Below are 19581 nucleotides of genomic sequence, written 5' to 3'. Positions count from 1 at the left end.
AACACAAAACCATTCTTAGAATATATTTTACAATAATACAATTCACTTGGTTTTCTCTGAAACTATTGACAAGTATTGGCATTGTGCAAATATTGATTTAAAATGGAATTGATTCACTTAAGAAAGTTGGACAGTATGGTTTCTTGATGGAGACAAGAGGACTGTTGTGCCATCTTCTAAGACTTGTACTATGCCCCCTGAAAAATGAAATCTGTTTTGGATGACGTCAACATTAGATAGTCAGATAGCCTAGAACCATTCAGTAAGAGATGACAGCTGCAAATGCATTCAGAATAGGCAAGGGTGGAGGATGGGAAGGAGAAAAAGATGTTGTGATCATCAGTGAAGATGTGGTAGTAAAGGTCAGAGGATTAGATGAGTTTGCGCTCTGAGGAGTGGTAGAGGGTGAAGAGGATTGGGCCCAGGACTGCCATTTGTAAGATCTGAACTAGCAAAGGTTACGAGGTGCTGGAGTGCCATGCGATGGAGAAGGACCAGTCATAGAGGTAAAAGGCCAGAAAAGTAGGCAATACACACTCAAGTAATACAAATTGTGATGGGAACGAGACCGTAAAACCACAATGCAATGGAGAAATCCTTTTTGGTGCAAATATTAGAAAACGCTACTGTAAAAGAATACATTGATACTTTAATAGTACAGAAATATGTACAAGCCAAAGCACTGGAGTACACACAACAAGAATAATAAACTTTTGATACAATTCACAAAGATAAAAAGAAGGAAATAACCTTACACCAGTGAAAACAAAAACCAAACCACCAGAGTAGAGAAGCAACATGTAAAAGAATCTCAAAGGACCACCTCACGATAATGTCTAAATCGATTATCGAAAAGTCACATATTTCAAAATGAAATTATACAATAGAGGATGATAATGTACCCCAATTCAAATCTAACAGCATGCAAAACAATTTAAAGTCAAGCCATCTACAGGATGCCAAGGTTTAATGTATCCACCTCCAAAGTCAAACAGTTAACTTTGTGCTAGTGCTCCATGAGGATACATGTGTCACGTTGTGAGGCAATGATATGTCGGGGGATCTTCATTCATGCCTATCATGATACGCGTGTTGGACATAGGCATAAAATTGGCCCAGGTACTGTGAGCAAACAAGGCTCTAAACTGTAAAGAACTTGAAATAGTGTGTCCCTCTTCTGGATGTAGGCTGTTGTTCCTGCTAAAAAAGTCTCCATGCTGGGTGAAGGGATCCCGGTCCGTGGCACGCCATTTGCATACACATTGGAAATGAACATGAGAAATCCTAACAAACTGCTGGGTGGAGGTAAGTGGCCACCCAGTCAAGTGTGGTGTCCTTACTGAAGGGAAGGATGGGGCCAGTGGTTGGAGGGATGATAGACAGTGCCAAAGGCTCTAGAAATATTGTGTAGGAGGAGTATGGCTGAGATGGGAGAGTAGTGGGCAGAGCGGTGGGAAGTTGTTAAAATATTGGTCACATGAGTGACAGCAGTTTTGGAGGAGCGTTTGTTCCAGAAGCCCGATTTTGAAAGGGTCCCAGTCGTCCACATGTAAGCTGATAATGTGGTTTAAGACAAATTCTGAGGGATTTTGGAGTGACTGGGCAAGAGACAAAAACAGGGATTTCTAGGATCAGAAGTGAGGTTCTTGTTTCATGCGGTGATGACAGCTTCTGGAAATATACGTGTTCAGAGGCGGAGATTGAAGAGGGGGGAGAAATAGGAGGAGGAGGAGGTGGGCACAAGGTATTTGATTATGTATGGTGGAAAGGGGTCAATTGCAGCATAGAATGGGTTTATTGAGAGGAGAATGTGTAGGCGCCCGTTGGGGGAGGTGGGAAAGTGGTACATTGAGAAGAGGGTAGGGTGGTAAATGGTGGAGCCATGCACGGCTCAGGAATAGATGCACAAGATGCACAGGCAAAGATAAGAGGGCAGGCAGACTGTCACATATGTTTGTGATCTTGGAGGAGAAGTATGAGGCTGAGTCAGTGGTTCAGAGAGCAGGATGAGGAGTTGCCTGGGGGGAGGAGCATGGCTTTGGGGATTATAGAAAGTATGCAGGGTTGAGAGACCAGAGAGAGGATAATACATATGTTTAGTTGGCAGACTTAAGAACAGCATTGAGGGCAAGGAGAGGGTCTTCATAAGTACATAAAAGAGTAAGGGAGAGATCATTGCACTAGTGTCGAAGATGGAGTTGGTGTTGTCTTCAGCTGTTGAATGGCTGGAGAGATCCTTGGTTGCAAATGAAGTAATGAGCCGGGTGATGTTTGTCATAAGAGGTAGAAAGTGCAATATTGGACAATGTGAAGATGAGTTTAGTGGAATGGACACATGGAGGAGAGAGGTCTTGGAAGGAGGACTTGGCTTGTTGCAAGTATGGGGTTATGGCATGAGGTTTGAATTTCCTTTTGGTATTAATTTAAAGAGAATGCAAGTGAATTGGGAGCAAAGATAGTGAAGTGAATAACACAGAGGTGTTGAAAGTGGAGGGTAAATGGTATTAAGGGAATGTCCACAAGTGTGGTTTAGAAGGTTGTGTAGGTTGATCAAGAAGTGGTCTGCTAGAGAAGAATCCGTGCGGAATCTATGAGCATTGGTAATATCCGATAGGTTGAGGACGCCCAGTGTGGCCAATGTAACATCATCTAGGATAGATTTGAGTTGTAGGAATAGCTTTCATAAAAAGAGGCTAAACGAGCAAAGTGGGTGATAAATGAGGAGGATGATAAGAGAGGTAGGGGCAAAAAGGACACTGGAGAGAGATGTGCTGAAAGGAGGAGGGGTTAAGTCAGTGGGAAGAGATGAGGGTTGATAGAGTATCTTGTTGACTAGGAGGCCAAAACCACCTTTTAACCTGATGTGGAGGGAAAAAATGTAGTCAAATCAGTATGAAGAACAGTTAAAGTGGCAGTGTCATAAGGGGAGATCCAGGTCTCAGGAACATCCATCAGAGAGCTTGGGGTTGTGGGAGTCAAAATAGTCAGTGAGAAAATAAATGTTGTTACAGATGGATTGGGCATTCCATGGGCACAGGGTGACATTAGTAGAGGAAGAAGATGGCAGACAGAAAGACAATAGAGTAGTCGATGTAAGAAGGACCGGAGTCCCATGTGTTTTTACCACACCATTTTTTACTGCAATCTTTTTTACTGATGTTTTGCTGAAAACATGTGGGGAAACTGCCGCAATCACATTTCACCCCATCCCGAACTCTCTATCGCTCCTCTACCCATCTTACCTCACCCAAACCTACCCCCTTAATTTTGCGCCAAATATTCAGTAAAATATATGGTAAATAAATCAGCTGTGAGTTTTCCGCGGTAAAAACATTGGATACAAGACAGGGTAGATGGGGTGGGCGTTGGGGGCATTGGTTGTGTGTAAGGGAAAGGAGTGGCCAGGGAACCTTTTGTAAGGACAGTGCAGGATGGGAGTAGGGAGGGATGTAGGACATTGGGTTTGATGGAGGCTCTGAGAGAGAGAGAGAGAGAGAGAGAGAGAGAGAGAGAGAGAGAGAGAGAGAGAGAGAGAGAAAGGCAGGACAGTTGGGAGGATAAGTAGGGTAGGTAGGAGCATGATGAGGAGTGGGATGCGGAGTAGGTATTAGAATAGATCAGACAGAGTACTCGGCGGGGGTTGTAATCTATATTGTTCAATTAAAGGGCTGGTAGCAGCCGGCAATAGACAGTTCAGGTACAATGAAGGTGGTAATAGCTAACAACAGACAAATAAATCAGGAGCAATGGGGCTAAAAGAAGAAATAAATAAATGGATCAGGTAGCAACTGGCCAAAATCACAATTAGTCAAGAACAAAGCAGAAACAGGTAGGCCGGTAAGCAACCAGCAATTGACAGATCATATGTAATGGAACTGTTAATAGCCAACAATAGAACAGATGCAATAGAGCCTGTCAAAGCCAACAAAAGACTGATATGGGGCAACAGGTGCAGTTAGCAGCGAACAATAGACTGTTCAGGTGCGATGAGGTCGGGAACAGCCAACAATAGACAGATCAGGAGTAATTGGGCCATTAACAGCTGTCAGGAATACGAGGAAGGATGTACAGCTCTCGACTCAGAGGAGGAATTATCGTTTATTGTCTTCACAACGCCGCGAGATCCTTAATGGTAAAGGACAAGCGATAACTCCTTGTTCTCCGCGTTTACACAATCATTCAGAATGCTCTATGCATCGTAACTTGACAAACTACATGTCCCATCAATACCGCACGTGGAGGTTGCCATGGAGACAATGGCATCCCTTACACACGAGGTACGGTGTTCTACGTTCAGGGGGCCGAGTCCGATTTCCTCACATAACTAAATGTATTTAACCATTAACTATGTTCCATGTCGGTGCTTCTGATTCGAAATCACAGCTCCTTGTTGTTTTCATTGTTACAGCACCTTGTGTTACCAGACCTTGTTTGTTACTTCGACCTGCCTACAGTCTCACTCCTGAATTGTTTGATGGATTTCCATGGTAACGTTCTACGGCTCTCGGACTATTTGACCATCCTGTTGCCTGCTGTTTTGTACTGTCTTCTGCCATAAGAGTATTGACCCGGATTACTCCTTGTTGTGCTCCATTCGCAACATTTGATCTCTTGTGCTTGCTCACACTGTTATTGATCCGGATTGTTTCATTTGGGCTGTTCAGCACTATGGAAAACACATCACATTCTGAAGAACACTGGTTGGGCTTGGCAAGAGGATTGCACACGGACTAGAGACTTCCGCTTAATGTGCATTGACGTTAGGCATCCTCGTTCCGATGGGATAGCTGGCTACCAGGAACTAGAGACTTAGCCTCAACCCGGATTAGGCGTCCGTGTGCCGTCGGGGTTAGCCTTTCTGCCTACTTGCTGCACACCAACTTGGAACTCAAATCATCATTCAAGTTTCCTTGGCATCACTAGTGGTAAGATCTCATATATAGTGCCTTAGTGTTCTAGTAATCTGCCTTTTCTAATTACTCCCGCGTAACTTGTTCTGTTTGTTTTGGTGTTTAGGTTTGGGTTTCCAAATTAAGAAGGTTGACTGAAGAAAGTTTATTCACCTTGCAACAAACACTATTCCTAGACAGGGTAGCACACTACTTTGTTTTCTCTTTTGAAACCAATCTCTGTTTATCATACAATCTGTTGACAGTGCCCTTGTTTCCTTGCAGTTCTCCGGAGTTTTGTGTTGTGTTCCATCTTCCAGTTAATAGATTCCTCTGCATGTTTAACCCATTCAGAGAGATACATTGATAGGAAGAACTCTTCGGCCACGCTAAGAGTTCAACATTCTAAGACTGACAACAGCCAACAATAGACATATCTTGTGAAGTAGGGTTCATAGCAACCAAAAATAGAGAGGTCAGGGCCAGTAGCAGCGAGTTAGATACAAAGCAGCGGCAGGTAGGCCAGTGGGTTACCATCAGTAAAGGAGCGGCAGCTGGGCCGGCATGCGACAAACAGTAAAATGGTAGCAGCCAGGCTGGTGGTAAGCAACATTAACATAGAAACAGTTTGGATGGTAAGTGTCCAACAGAGCATCAAGGGACAGCCAAATGCCCCCATCCTTCGCCTTACAGGAGGACTGCTCTTTGATGCTTTGCAGCTCTCTAGGGCTATTCATGAGCAGGAGAGGGTCCAGGTGTTCAGCAGGCATGAGGAACTGGTTCGGCAGCACCTGTTCCAGCATGGAAAACATCCCTATAGTTTAGAGGTCTGAAGCCTGTTTCAAAATGGTGGCTGTAGGTCAGAGGGGGGGGGGAGTCAAATGCTCAAAGAAGACTTGAGGCCTATACCACGCCATTAATATGCCAGGCAGCCCCGTTTCTTGGCTCAGACAGAGCGGGCGCAGAGCTAAATAGTTCAGGAGGTAGGCGCAGTAAGGGTCCCAACCAGAAAGCTGCTTCTGAACTTGCTGGACAACAGATTAAACAGCCTGCTGTGCCGGTGAGTGCTCCTCTGCGATGTGCGGCTGGCTGCTCTCTGACGATTTATGGATGACTGCGATGCGCTTGGAATATGCAAACAAAGGAACGCATATTCCAAATGCAGCATGTCAGATGCTCTGGAGTCACACATCATGTGCCTGTTATATCCGCCCTGCGTCCCGCAACGCGGTGACGCAGGGCGTCTCAATAAAAGCCCCACCCCCGCGCATGGGTGGCAGTTCCGGGCCAAGACTCTAACAACGTGTGGCGTGTTTCATTTCGCTCCGGCCGGAGCTGCGCCACTGCGGCCTACTTCAGAGGCCGTCAACGTTCTGCCTCCGCGCGGAGCCAGAACGTAACACTGGCGATGAGGGAAACGGGACCCAGCACAAGTGCTCGACGCCCTACCAGCTGATTATTCCAGCAGCGACATGCATGATTTTTGGACACCCGGTGGGGGGGCACACAAAACCCCCCGCCCAAAAAAAAAGAAACTTTTTTTTTTTTGCTCCATCCCTTCGGCTGTATCGTCGTATTTGTTTTCCACAGCGGCCCCAGGGCGCTGCGACATACAACCAACTGGCATCCAGGGGCCAGAGGCACCACAACACGATGTGTGAAGCCATCGCACACGCAGTGCGCACGTGCGATCATGGCAGTAGGCACTTGGAGCGAGGCAGCGGTCCCATCGGCTACTGTTTCAAAGGTCGGCCTCAAAAGGGACCACTGACTCCTCAAACCATGCACCGAGGTGAGGACGATAGACACCATCGAGTGATGGTGACGCCCCACTATGGCGACCGGCACGTCCACCCCCAGGCCCGGTACACCCTCTAGACTTGCGGCGAATCTGTCAATGTCGTCACCGCAAGCTCGCCCACAAGGGAGCTCCTCTACAATGATTCAGCCATTTGACCCATTCACGGATCCATCATCAGTTGGCCCCCGGTGGCAGCTATGGATCCAAAAATTCGAAATGCCAATGGAGTGCAAGGACATAACTTCCGCCAGGAAAATGAGATCGCACCTATTGTTAAATGTGGGGGACGAGGTGCTACGGATCTTCAACTCGCTAACCATTGCTGATGGCCAGGACATTTACCAACAATCGAAAGACGCCTTGACGGCTCATTTTCTCCCACAACTTAACCCGGATTATGAAACCTTCATGTTCTGCACCACATTTCAGGCACTCGACTCAGGAAGCTGGCGATTTCGTGTGAGTTCACGGATGTCGAGAAAGAAATCTGGAGACAACTCATCAACGGCATCCAATCGGAGAAACTAAGAAGGATGGTGCTGAGTGAGAAGGGTATCTCTCTAACACGCATTCTGGAGTTGGGTCGTCAAAGGGAGCTGGCACATGCCAGGGCCGCCAGCATGGGAGTGACTCTTCAAAAACTACAGCCTGCCCTCGCGCCATCCATGGTGGCCCATGTCACCAATAGACAGTCCACAAGAGATGAGTCTGGCGGCAACTACGCACCAGCCAGATGGCAGCCACAGATCCTGGGACCTACGAAACTGCCCGGCGCAAGGGACAACATGTGGGGCATGTGGCAGAAAGGACCACTATGCCAAGGTGTGCCGGTCATCGGGCGCTCCACTACCGCCTCCACAGAATCCCCAGGAGAAGAGTGGGACCAAGAAAAAGAAGCAAGCGAGTGCAAGGCGAGTCGAAACGACCAACTCTTCAACTGAGGAAGAAGAGGATGACGTCACAGGCACTCAACAAGACTCTGGTAGGGAGCAGCGGACAAAAGGGAGAAAAGTATACCTGGTGTCAGCTTTGGATCGTGGACATGCTACGCAGAAGAAAGGGCTCAGGAGGCGCAAATGCCAGGTCACCCTCCAAAACCAGCGGGTATGGATGACCATAGACACGGGAGCCTCTGTAAATGTCATGTCCACAAGCACATTTCAAACGCTGCAACCACGACCAGACCTCAAGAACACAGACACCCTTCTGTTTGCATATGGCTGTAGGAAACCACTACCGGTGGTTGGCAGATTCTGCACCACCCTCAGCCACGGTGAAAACAGGCTACCGTCTAAGATCTACGTAGTAAATGCGGGGATCGAATGCCTTCTGAGGGGTGATGCGGCTGAGGACCTAGGGCTAGTACAGTTCATCAGTCAAGTCAAGGAAGCGCAAGAGGTCGAAAACATCCTTGCACAGTATCCCAACCTGCAAAACGGGATTGGGTGTTTGAAAGGAAAGACGATCAAGCTCCATATTGATAAGTCAGTCCAGCCAAAGGCCGTCAGACACCGGAGGACCCGATTCCACATGCGTGAACAGGTGGAGATAGAACTCAAAGCATTGGAAGAAGCTGGCATTATAGAAGAGGTAACGGGGCCAACACCATGGGTTTCCCCGATGGTGGTCACAAAGAAACCCAAACAGCCGGGTAAGGTCTGGATCTGTATAGACATGCGCCTCCCGAACACTGCCATTAAGCGGGAGCACCACATTACGCCAACCCTCGATGAAATTGTGGCTGACCTCACGGGATCAAGTCTTCTCGAAGGTTGACTTGAAAGCAGGGTACCACCAGCTGAAGCTGCATAGGGACTCTCGGTACATAACAACTTTTTCAACACACATGGGTTTGCGGAGATACAAGCGGCTAACCTTTGGGATCTCTTCGGCTGCTGAAGTTTTTCAACAGACAATTCAAGAAGTCATCCGGGGCATACCAGGTGTCCTAAATGTGAGTGACGATATCCTGATCCATGCTCAGGACAGAGGAGAACACTCAAGAAGATTACAGATGCTTTTGGGCCGACTAGAAGATGCTGGCCTAACCATCCACAAGGAAAAATGTGAGTTTTTCAAGACGGAAATATCGTTTTTTGGCTACAAGTTCAGCAGCACTGGCATTTCACCGAACCCCCAGAAGGTTGCTGACATACAGGCTGCGAGTCCGCCCATGACACCCACTGACATGCGCAGCTTCCTGGGGATGGCCACGTACTGTGGGAGATTCATCCGGAACCTGGCCACTCTCTCTGAACCCCTTAGAGAACTTACCAAGCTCAACGCAAAGTGGGAATGAGGGAAAGCGTGCCTGGAAGCATTTGAAAGTATCAAAGAGTCATTATCCGTGGCCACGAAAATGGCGTACTACGACACTACGCTTCTGACTGAACTTTTTGTGGATGCCAGCCCTGTCGGCCTGAGGGCCATCCTCATGCAGGTCACCAAAGAAGGTGAGAAGAGGCCCATCGCCTATGCGTCAAGAGCTCTCACAAAGACAGAGCAGCGATACTCTCACATTGAAAAGGAGGCAATTGCCGTACTGTGGGGGTGTCACCACTTCCACCTCTATCTGTATGGCAGAAGGTTCACGGCGATTACGGATCACAAACCCCTCCTGCCAATCTTCATGGGCACCTCCTCGCACCGGCCGGCCAGAATAGCCAAATGGCTGCTACATCTCCAACAGTACAATTTCGAGTTGGCATATCAGCCGGGAAGCGGAAACCCGGCAGACTTCCTCTCATGACACCCTCGAGTGGCGACGCCACAGGAGGTTCAGGTGGCCGAAGAGACCGAGGAACATATCTGCCAGGGGGTGCGGGCCATGAGGCCAAAGGCTGTCAGCATCGATGACATTGCAGAGGAAAGACGCAAGGACCCGTGTTACGACCTGGTAAAGGATGCCATCATCTCAGGCGACTGGAGGTCCTTCATGAAGAACACCCACAACAGGACTGCGGAAGCAAAGGCGTTCCTCACAGGGATGTTCACCATACGACAGGATCTGTCGATCACAGAGCAAGGATTGCTGCTCAGGGGAAATCGCATTATCATCCCGCCGTGCCTGCAGGACCGAATAGTGGCGCTCGCCCATGAAGGCCACCAAGGGATGGCTCGGACGAAGGCTCGAATTCGGCACCAAGTGTGGTTTCCACAAATAGATGTAAAGGTGGAAAGGCTAGTCAACACCTGTCTACCATGCCTGATAACCGGAGCCCTACCTGATCCAGAACCAATCCAGTCGGCGGAACAAGGCTCTGGCAGATGGGACGCAATAGGCATCGACTTTTGTAAACTACAAGAAGGCCTATACCTCCTGGTAGCCATCGATGATCACTCCCGATATCCCGAAGTCGAGGTGGTTGAATCCACGGCGGCGGAGGTGGTCATCCCGGCCATCGAGAAGATGTTTGCAACACATGGACTACCCACCACGATCAAGAGTGACAACGGCGCACCCTTCCAAGGGGAGGAGTTCAAACACTATCTGCAAGAACTGAACATCCGGTATCACCAGATCATGCCAAGGTGGCCCCAGGCGAATGGGGATGTAGAACGGTTCATGAGAACAATTAACAAAGTGCTGAGGTTATCAAGAGCAAATGCCAGTCCATGGAAAATCGACCTCTATCGTTTTCTGTGAAACTACAGGGTCACCCCACACAGCACGACTGGTGTCCCACCAGCTGACCTCATGTTCGGCACCGTCATAAAGTCTTACAATTCCACATCACCCCAGCAGAAGCCCGGATGAGTTTGACAATGACCACACCGAAAGAAGGAGAACAGATGCCAATGCCCACATTAGTGCCAAGAGGATGTCGAAAATATCCAACCACCAGGTGGGCGACCAGGTGGTCATGCTGCAGAATCTGACAAAGTCCAAGCTGGACTCCCGCTATGAGTCTCTCCCATGGACTGTCAGCGAGACACAAGGGACCATGATAACCGTGCAAAGAGGACACCGTCAGGTGACACGAAATGCGTTGTGGTTCAAGGCTGTGCCACGCAACTTATGTACTGACAGGGACTGTCCCCAAGAAGATGAAGAGTCCCAGCTGATTGAAGACGAACCCACTAACTTTAAGGGTGAAGAAGATACGAGTGACAGAACGTGGGAGCAGTGCAACGAACCGGACATGGGTGAGCCGGAGATGGAAGGTGAGAGACCAGATGAGACTGTGGGGCCCAGCTCCCGGGGTGGGAGATATGGACTAAGAACCGCCACTAAGCCGCCAGCTCGGCTCAAGGACTATGTGTGGTAGTTTGCCTCACGAGGACTGTTAAAGCGGAAAGCACCGGGGTTTGTTGTGTTTTCAAGCATGTGCATATCTGATGATGTGTGTGGTTAAATGTTAAGTTAAATTATAATAAAGGAGGAATGTTATATCCGCCCTGCGTCCCGCAACGCGGTGACGCAGGGCGTCTCAATAAAAGCCCCGCCCCGTGCATGCGAGGCAGTTCCGGGCCAAGACTCTAACAACGTGTGGCGTGTTTCATTTCGCTACTGCCGGAGCTGCGCCACCGCGGCCTACTTCAGAGGCCTTCAATGTTCTGCCTCCGCGCGGAGCCAGAACGTAACAGTGCCCCTCATTCTTTGTGCTGACAGCCTTTCAAGTAGGGCAATTTATACATTTGGCTCATTTAACAATCCATTGTTTTTACGCAGTATTTGCTTAACATTTCAGTGTTAAGAACTGAACATGAGAAATGTTTTAAACTATTTTCTTTATTTTCATGTTTCTTTGACACAACAAGTTTTTTTTTGTATATTACTTTTTTGTTACATATGGCGCATCCCTGGGAAGGTTAACTCTAGTTTTCTTGCTTAAGTATTCTAGTGGCTGCTTTGTGTCATGGACTAAATGCATCTGCTCAGCATCAAAGGTATTTTTTAGTTGTCTAAACAAGCCAGCCTCTGCCTAGCTTGCACACCAGATGGCAACTCAATGTCACTTGGCGCCTTGATTAGGAAAGTAGAGTTCATTGTGTGTCGCCATGCAGACAGTAGCCCATGGCAAATCAATGCAGTGGTATGTTTGCAGCAATGATTTGTGAGCTGCACAAGTCACAACCCTGTTGGTTAATGGCGTCTATGTGGTGCTCCCTTATTAAACAGCACATATGCCTGTTTTTGTCCGATATGCCCAATGTCCATACAAGAGCACACTGTAATGTTTTGTGTATGTGACTCTGACGAGCATGCCATACTGTGCCCACACTTAAAGACAAAGTAATCAAAGAAGTTGCCTCAGCTTGTAAATCCACTAGGCCAAACGCCCTTTCTACACTGCCACCCCATGATTTTCACTAGCTGCAGGCCAACACTAATAGGAGATGCTAATGCCATCTCTGTTAGATAAAGCACGGGCCTGCTCTTTTTTGCTGAAATAACCTATGAGGCCTGCGTAATAGTGAGGAGGTAGTGGCTGAGGAACTGTGGGCCCTATACCAGGCATCAGAAGCCAGTTTTGTTTAAAATGCTTCATCAGCTTATTACTGGTCAGGCTAAAGTTTGAAAGAGGTACAATCCTTTCTGTGTAGCCTTCTGATGTCTCGCCCTGGGCCCCAAATTGGCTAGAAACTGCCCTGGTGCCAGGTCTTGAGTTAGGAACCACAACTAGCTCACCTCCGTTTTAATTGTGTTTTATTCTCGGCAATGATCTCTTTTATACTCTGAACCTAATATCCCAAAACGCAATCATCAAATGTGTGTAAATTAAACTCAGCGGGCAAACCAGAAATATGATGGCTGCTCACTCACCCAGGAAGGGGGTCGCTGTGCATCAAAAGAGAGCTTCACGTTTGGCAAGGGAAGCTCATGGCTGGTCGATTCCAGTGCGAGTTTGCGCCGGAAGTCTGCATGGGGGCGCAGAGTCTTTCCGCTGCTTTGCTCGAGGGGATGATGGATGGGGATGTATATTGCCCAGACCCCTCGATCTCCATAACTTCATCAGATCAGGGGGGAGCCAGTTTGCCCAGCGCTATGCCACGAGCCCCAGACTTGGTGTCTCCTCTCTGCAGAGGCGTTGCTAGGGGGGGGGGCTAAGAGGGCTATAGCCCCTGATCTTTTGGTAATAGCCCCGGATGGAATATCAGATTCTACAACCAAAAGGCTAGCTAGCCCCCAGTCCTGACAGTTCTGACAATAGCGTAGCCCCGGGTCTTTTCCAGACCTAGCAACACCCCTGCCTCTCTGTGATACTTACTGAGCCGTTTTCTGATACACGTTTGCTAATGGATTGCGTGGCAGGCTGTCTGCTGCCGTTAATGCGCTCTCTCTCTCTTTCCAGATTGTGAAGAACTACCCCCAAGATGCCACTATCAAAATGCTGCTCCAGGCTGTCGACGTGTACGTGCTGCCCGTCTACAACATTGACGGCTACGTGTACTCTTGGACAACTGTAAGTAAAAGCCATCGAATGGCCGCTTTCCTATGATTCCGACTGCGGTTTCTCTCTCTCCATGCGTGACCAGCGGCAAAATAGAATCGGACAGTGACGGGCAGCACGGCCAAATGTGTTTGACAGCCGGTGCTGCGTGGAACAGAGTGGCGATTTGGGAAGAAAAGGCGCCACTTGGGGCTTATTAGGCCTTTTGAGTTATTCCATACAAATTACCACTTGCAGTAGTTAATCCTTACCACATATGTCATCGGGAGGAGTCAGCAAGCATGATATGCAATCATGTTAGACATTTCACATCTAATAATGCAGTCTAGTCCTATTCTATCCTGCCGCTGTTCCCGTGTGTGCATTGTGCAGTTACACGTGTGGAAAGGGGGGATGTAAACATTAGAGATACTAGTGGTATTTTCTCAACCCTTTTGTGACACAACCCCCTGCGCCCTACAACATTTGTTTGGCCTGCAAGGGAATGGGGTGATATGATATTTTATTTGTATCGGGCTTGTACACAAGTGTTTCAGAGCGGGACTAGGCAAGGGAGGGGAAACAGGGGAGAACACAAAACAACAACGATCTTACTAGGCCCAGTGACATTGAGAACACGCAAGTGCATGGGAAAGGGAAAAGGGAAAGGGAAAAAGTGCATGGAAGGGGGAGAGTGGAAAGTGCAAAGCAGAGGGGAGCAGATAAATAAATAATAAATAAAAATAAATAGAAAATGGAGGCAGTAAACAGTGGTAGTGCAGCCAGCAAGTGGCAAGTGCTGTGTTTATGACAGCAGACTGGGTAAGTCTGATAAATGCAGAAAAGAAGAAAGGGGGGGCTGTATGGGTACAGATACAGAACAAAGGGGGGTCTGGGAATCTCTCTACCAGCACGAACACAGCCCAATGACCTGTTATTGGGTGAATAATCCCTGGGAGAGACTCTACCAAGTCTTTAGCTCACTGTCCCTTTCACAGAGAAGAAATTTCCCCGCATATCAGCCTTTGTCCTGCCCAGGGGCAGTCCAGCGCCGAAATGCTAGGCAATTCTTCTCTGAACAAGAGTACCAACAGTAAACCCCATACACGTGTCTCAGCCTTGTTGGGCATCATCAGTGAGATGAAACTGTGCCTCTCTAAGAACAGTGAGCAAGGGGTCCACATCTGGATCGCCCTGGTAACTTAGGGTGAGACCCAAAGTTAATTTATGCAAAACAAAGGGGGGTCTGGGAATCTCTCTACCAGCACAAACACAGCCCAATGACCTGTTCTTGGGTGAATAACCCCTGGGAGAGACTCTACCAAGTCTTTAGCTCACTGTCCCTTTCACAGAGAAGAAATTTCCCCGCATATCAGCCTTTGTCCTGCCCAGGGGCAGTCCAGCGCCGAAATGCTAGGCAATTCTTCTCTGAACAAGAGTACCAACAGTAAACCCCATACACGTGTCTCAGCCTTGTTGGGCATCATCAGTGAGGTGAAACTGTGCCTCTCTAAGAACATTGAGCAAGGGGTCCACGTCTGGATTACGCTGGTAACTTAGGGTGAGACCCAAAGTTAATTTATGCAAAACAAAGGGGGGTCTGGGAATCTCTCTACCAGCACGAACACAGATACAGTCCACCAGTGCAAGGGGTGGCCAGGAGGCAAGGGGTGGCCAGGAGGCAGTGCAGGAAGGCGACAGGGTGAGCAGGTCCAGGGGCAAGAGTGTGGCCAGGTCCGCAGTGCCAAGAGAGAGGCAGTCAGCAGGGGAGAGGGGGAGAGAAGGCAGAAGCAAAGAGGAAGGTCTTGAGGTGCTTCCGGAACCAGAGATGCTTCTCCTCAAGTTTTAGAGTAGCAGGGAGGCTGTTCCAGAGGGAGGCCCCATCCGAAGATAGAGATCTACCCCCAGCTCGTTTCTTTGAAAAACGATTGACCCGGAGGGAGTTAGAGGTAGAGGAGGGAAGAGCTCGAGAGGGGAGGTATTTGCGGAGGGATAGCTGAAGGTATTTTGGATCCGGGCCCCAGAAAGCCTTGTGGACAATGCAGATGGTTTTGAATTTAATCCTTGCATCCACTGGGAGCCAATGGAGAGATTTCAGAGCTGGAGAGATACGATCCCAGGGCTTGAGGCCTGTTCTGGATAAGTTACAGAGGGTGGAGAATAGAGGCAGGTAGATTTAGAAAGAGGCTGTTACAATAGGCCAACCTAGAGAGAACCAGAGCTTTTGAGACAGTGAGCTTCTGAGGGAAGGAGAGGAAAGGCAGAGTACCTCTGAGGAGGTGCAGTAGGAAGTTTGACTTTTTAGAGACCTCAGAGATATGGGCGGAGAAGGAAAGTGTGGAGTCAAAGATGACCCAGAGGTTCTTAGCCTAGCGGGTAGGAGGGGGGCCAAAGGAGGCAGGCCAGAGAGTGAGGGAAAAGGATGGAGATGGTGTGCCAATGAGGAGGCTCTCAGTCTTGCTGGCATTCAGACAAAGATCATTGGCGGCACACCAATCTTGAATGGCAGTTAGGCAGTCAGAGATGAAAGAGGGAGAGGAGGTGGCTGAGGGCAGCTGGAAAATGAGTTGAGTGTCATCAGTGTAGCACTGGAAATTTGAGAAGAAAATGGCAATGCAGTGTGCACCTGCACATCCTCTCACTTATGGGACAAGTTTTAATTTCGAAACATACAACACAATTTCTACACTAATCACTTTCCTGTCACCTAGGTGATGTCATCATCTTATTTTCAGATTAATTATAGCGAATGTGATGTCGTGGTTGCTCGACTGTGATGGAGGAATGTCGCAGGTGTGTTCTGTTTCTTGCTGCTGTCAACCAATCTTGAAAAACATTACTTCCCAAACAAGCGTGCAAAAATACTTACTTTTGAGAAATGCTTTTCGGTAGAGAAAGCACAAAGTTTAATGATTGAAAAAGTAATGATCTCATGAATGCTGTGCCACACCATGCTGCTAAATTATCAGGGAATATATCAGACCCTGCAGGATATTGCTGCAGGAACTGTAAAATGTTGCCTTGCACACTGCTCCTTTCCTGCAATGTGCCAATCTCACATCCTCCAGTCCAAAAATGTGCCACGAAAATGCTGCAAGAATAACAATTTTGTGCCACAAAATGTGCATGTATGCCGCAGCATTTTACATTTTCTGCTGCAATATCCTGAAGCATCTGTGTAATACATGGGGCCTCATTATAAGCATGCCGGTCTGGAAACAACGGTGCCGTTAAGCTTACTGGCACCTTTGTTTCCAGACCGGCATACTACAGGTCTGCCTGCCGGTGCCGCTGTGCCAGGCAGGTCCGACCCTGCCAGGCACAGCGGCCACAATAGGCAGACCGTCACAGAAGCACTGGCACCATTAGCAATGGTGCTGGTGCTTCTGTGGTCTCCAATCCCCTATGGGAATAGGCAATAACGAAATTGCTGGCGGCTGATTTTCAGGCTGTCAGGTGCCAGTAATTTTTTTCAGGTCCGGTAGCAACCCGCCGTTATCACCGGCAAGGTTACCGCCGGACCCGTAATGAGGCCAATGGTTGGCTGAAGAGTGCTGAGACTGTAAACAGCAGCTATTGTTGGCACTGAAGACAAGGGGCAACGGGCCACATTAGGAGTACGGCGGTGCTGCAAAAATTGTGATCATGCTGCAGCAATTCCGTTACCGCTGCATTATCGCCAAATATACCACACTGCTGAACTACGAGTTTGGTGCTAGTGTAGTAGGATTACCTCCAGCTAAAAGTTTGATGAAAAGCTTCCTCCCTACTGCCAAATATCAGTGGAGTTACCACAGTGGAAATACTGCTTGTTTGTTTCTTTATTTATTTATATTGCGCACCAGACCCAAGGGTAACAGGGCGCAGAAAAACAAGAATATGCAAAGCTTGGTTGCAATACTGTACAAAAATTTACAAATATATACAGGAGACATGGTACAGTTTTCAAAGCAAGAGTACAGATATATTCAATTGGAGTGCAGGAGGCGAGAGAACAAGTATGTACGGAGGCAAAGTGTAGGCCGTGTGGGGTTTAGTGGTCATTTTCCTTTAACCAATGGATGTATTTGCGCCTGAATTGTGGATAGGTTTGGACTGCCCTTATGTGGGGCGGGAGGGAATTCCAATGCTGGGCAGCTTCCACCTGGAAGCTGTTGCCACCTGTTTTGACTCATTTAAATCTTGGCACTGTGAGGAGGTTAGCATTAGCAGTTCTGGTGGGCCTGTTGGATAGACGTCTATTGATTCTATCTGTGAGGTAGCGGGGGCAGCGTTGTTCAAGCATTTAGGCGTCAGAGAAGCTGTTTTCAGTAAAATTCTGTCGGTTGTGGTAAGCCAGTTGTTAGCTCTTCTAGTTTGTGAGATGTGTTCTTTTTTGGACAAGCTCAGTGCTGCTCTAAGGGGATTGTTTTGCAGGATCAGAATTTTATTAACGATGTTTTTGTTTTCTCCGAGGTAGAGGGCGTTGCAATAGTCCAGTTTGGAAAGGATAAGGGCTCTGGCCAGGGTAATGCAACTGTCAGTGGAGAGGAATGGTTTAGCGGCTCTGATTAACTTGCATGTATAGGCTGTGGCAGAGGCCATGGAGTTGACTTGTTTGTTAAACGATAGGGTAGCGTCTATGTAGAAGCCTAACGTTTTGACTTCTTTGGCTACAGAGATAGTATTGCCATCAATGATGAAGCTCTGGTAGTTTGGGTTGAGTTTGTTGAGGTTGGGGGTGGTCCCGATGATTATCAGCTCCTGCTTGTCATCATTCAGGCATGGACTGTGCAAAGCCATCCATGCCTGGATGATGGGGTACACCTTGTCACCAAGGCCAAATCCTCATCATAATCTCCCGTCAGCGGAATGAGGATCTGGGTATCATTGCGTAATTGGTGTAGGTGATACCAAGACCATCTAGATCATCGAAGAGGGGCTTAGTGAACACGTTGTACAGTGTGGGAGAGACACAAGATCCTTGGGGTACCCCGCAGGTGATGGGAATGGGATCGGCGGAGGCAGTGGGCGGGAAGACACGCATAGTTCTGTTGGAGAGAAATGATTGGATCCAACCAATAGCTTCTTGAGAGAAGTGGGCGGGTGAGTCTAGGTGGTTACAGAGTATTGTGTGGTCTACTAGATCGAACGCCGCTCAGAGGTCGAGAAGAAGGAGTAGAGCAGTCTTCCCGGCATCTCTTAAAGTATCGATTTGGGCTTTGAGATCAATCAGTGCTGTCTCTGTCTCGTGGTCTGAAGCCTGACTGTCGGATTCCTAGGAGGTGGTTCTTTTCTAGGTATTGCTGTATTTGTGAGGTAAGCTACCTTGTCTAGAATTTTAGGCAAGAAGGTGACCGTGGTGATCGGCTTATAGTTGGTGGGTATCGTGGGGTCTAGTGATTGTTTTTTCAGCAATCGGAGGACCCAGGACTGCTTAAGGTTGCTAGGAATAATGCCTGTGGGAAAGAAGGCATTTATGAGTTTGGTGATGAAAGGGGATAATTCTCTAGCAGCGTCTTGAAAATTTGCATGGGGCAAGGTCCCCTTGGCAATTGGCAGGTCCCCTTGGCAATTGGAGGGTTTAAGGGTGAGAATGACTTTTTCCACCTCTAGGGTGGATACCTTGGAGAAGTTGAAGCGGATAGGTGGATTGAATGTGGGTTTTTGTAAGAGGGAGATGGGTCCCTGTGGTGATGTTAACCGGTCCTTGGGGAGGTTATTTCTTTTGTTGTTGATTTTGGTCTGTAGGGTTGCTATTTTGTTGGATAAGGCCTTTTGGATGCTGGTGCACCATTGTTTATCTTTCACACAGGTGTCAGGGGTTGAGATGGGGGTTTCCAACTCTTTAAGGATGGTAAATAATTCTTTGGTGCTACTGTTGGCTTGTGAGATACTTAGGTTATTTGATTCATGCTTGGCCCGAATAATTTCTTTTTTGTAGAGGGCAGTGATTTAGTTAAGAGTGGTCTTGTTTATGTCTGAGTGAGATTGTTTCGAAGCCTGTTCGCTTTTACGTTTTTCAAGTCTGAGTGATTTCAGATGCAGGGAAATCCAAGAGTTCAGGTTTTTTTTTGGTTGGCTTTTTCTGAGTTTTAGAGGGGAAACGGGGTCCAGTGCTGATGTCATGGTTTTGTTGTAAATGTCCACAGGGGTAAAGGGGTTTGTGTTGTAGGTGGGTTCAGTGAGCGCATTCAAATTTGGTAGGATGAGGGGGATAAGCTTGTCAGCCGAGATATTTGTTTTTGTTTCTGGTTTGGGATGGCTGGGGCAAGAATATTGTTGGGGGGGTGGGGGCTGCGGTATCAAGAGTGAATGAGAGAAGAAAGTGGTCTGACCAGGCTTGGGGAGAGATGGAGGTTATGGTCGCCGTGTAGTTGTAGTCTGCCACCCAGTCGAGGGTTCTCCCCTTATTGTGGGTGGGGAGGGACACATTTTGGGAAAATCCTAGCTCTGTTAAGGTGTTGAGGATAAGGGTGGCGTGAGGGTCGTTGTTGTCATTAAGGCCTAAGTTGAAGTGGCCAAGGAGGAGACTCTG

The 19581-nt window shown here is 48.1% G+C and overlaps 1 protein-coding gene across 2 annotated transcripts in view; it reads left to right on the top strand.

The window, feature by feature from the left end:
- The window catches only part of CPO (carboxypeptidase O), a 326867-nt gene that overhangs the window by 189747 nt on the left and 117539 nt on the right, over positions 1 to 19581 (top strand). For both annotated transcript variants that reach the window (XM_069617334.1, XM_069617335.1), the window contains one exon: positions 12987 to 13097. In XM_069617334.1, the coding sequence (XP_069473435.1) occupies positions 12987 to 13097 (111 nt within the window). The remainder of the gene's footprint in view (positions 1 to 12986; positions 13098 to 19581) is intronic.

The sequence above is a fragment of the Ambystoma mexicanum genome, chromosome 9, assembly GCF_040938575.1.
Source record: "Ambystoma mexicanum isolate Mex_15411 chromosome 9, UKY_AmexF1_1, whole genome shotgun sequence".
Taxonomy (NCBI): domain Eukaryota; kingdom Metazoa; phylum Chordata; class Amphibia; order Caudata; family Ambystomatidae; genus Ambystoma; species Ambystoma mexicanum.
The sequence above is the reverse complement of the archived record's forward strand: the minus strand, read 5'-3'. Positions and strand labels throughout refer to the sequence as shown.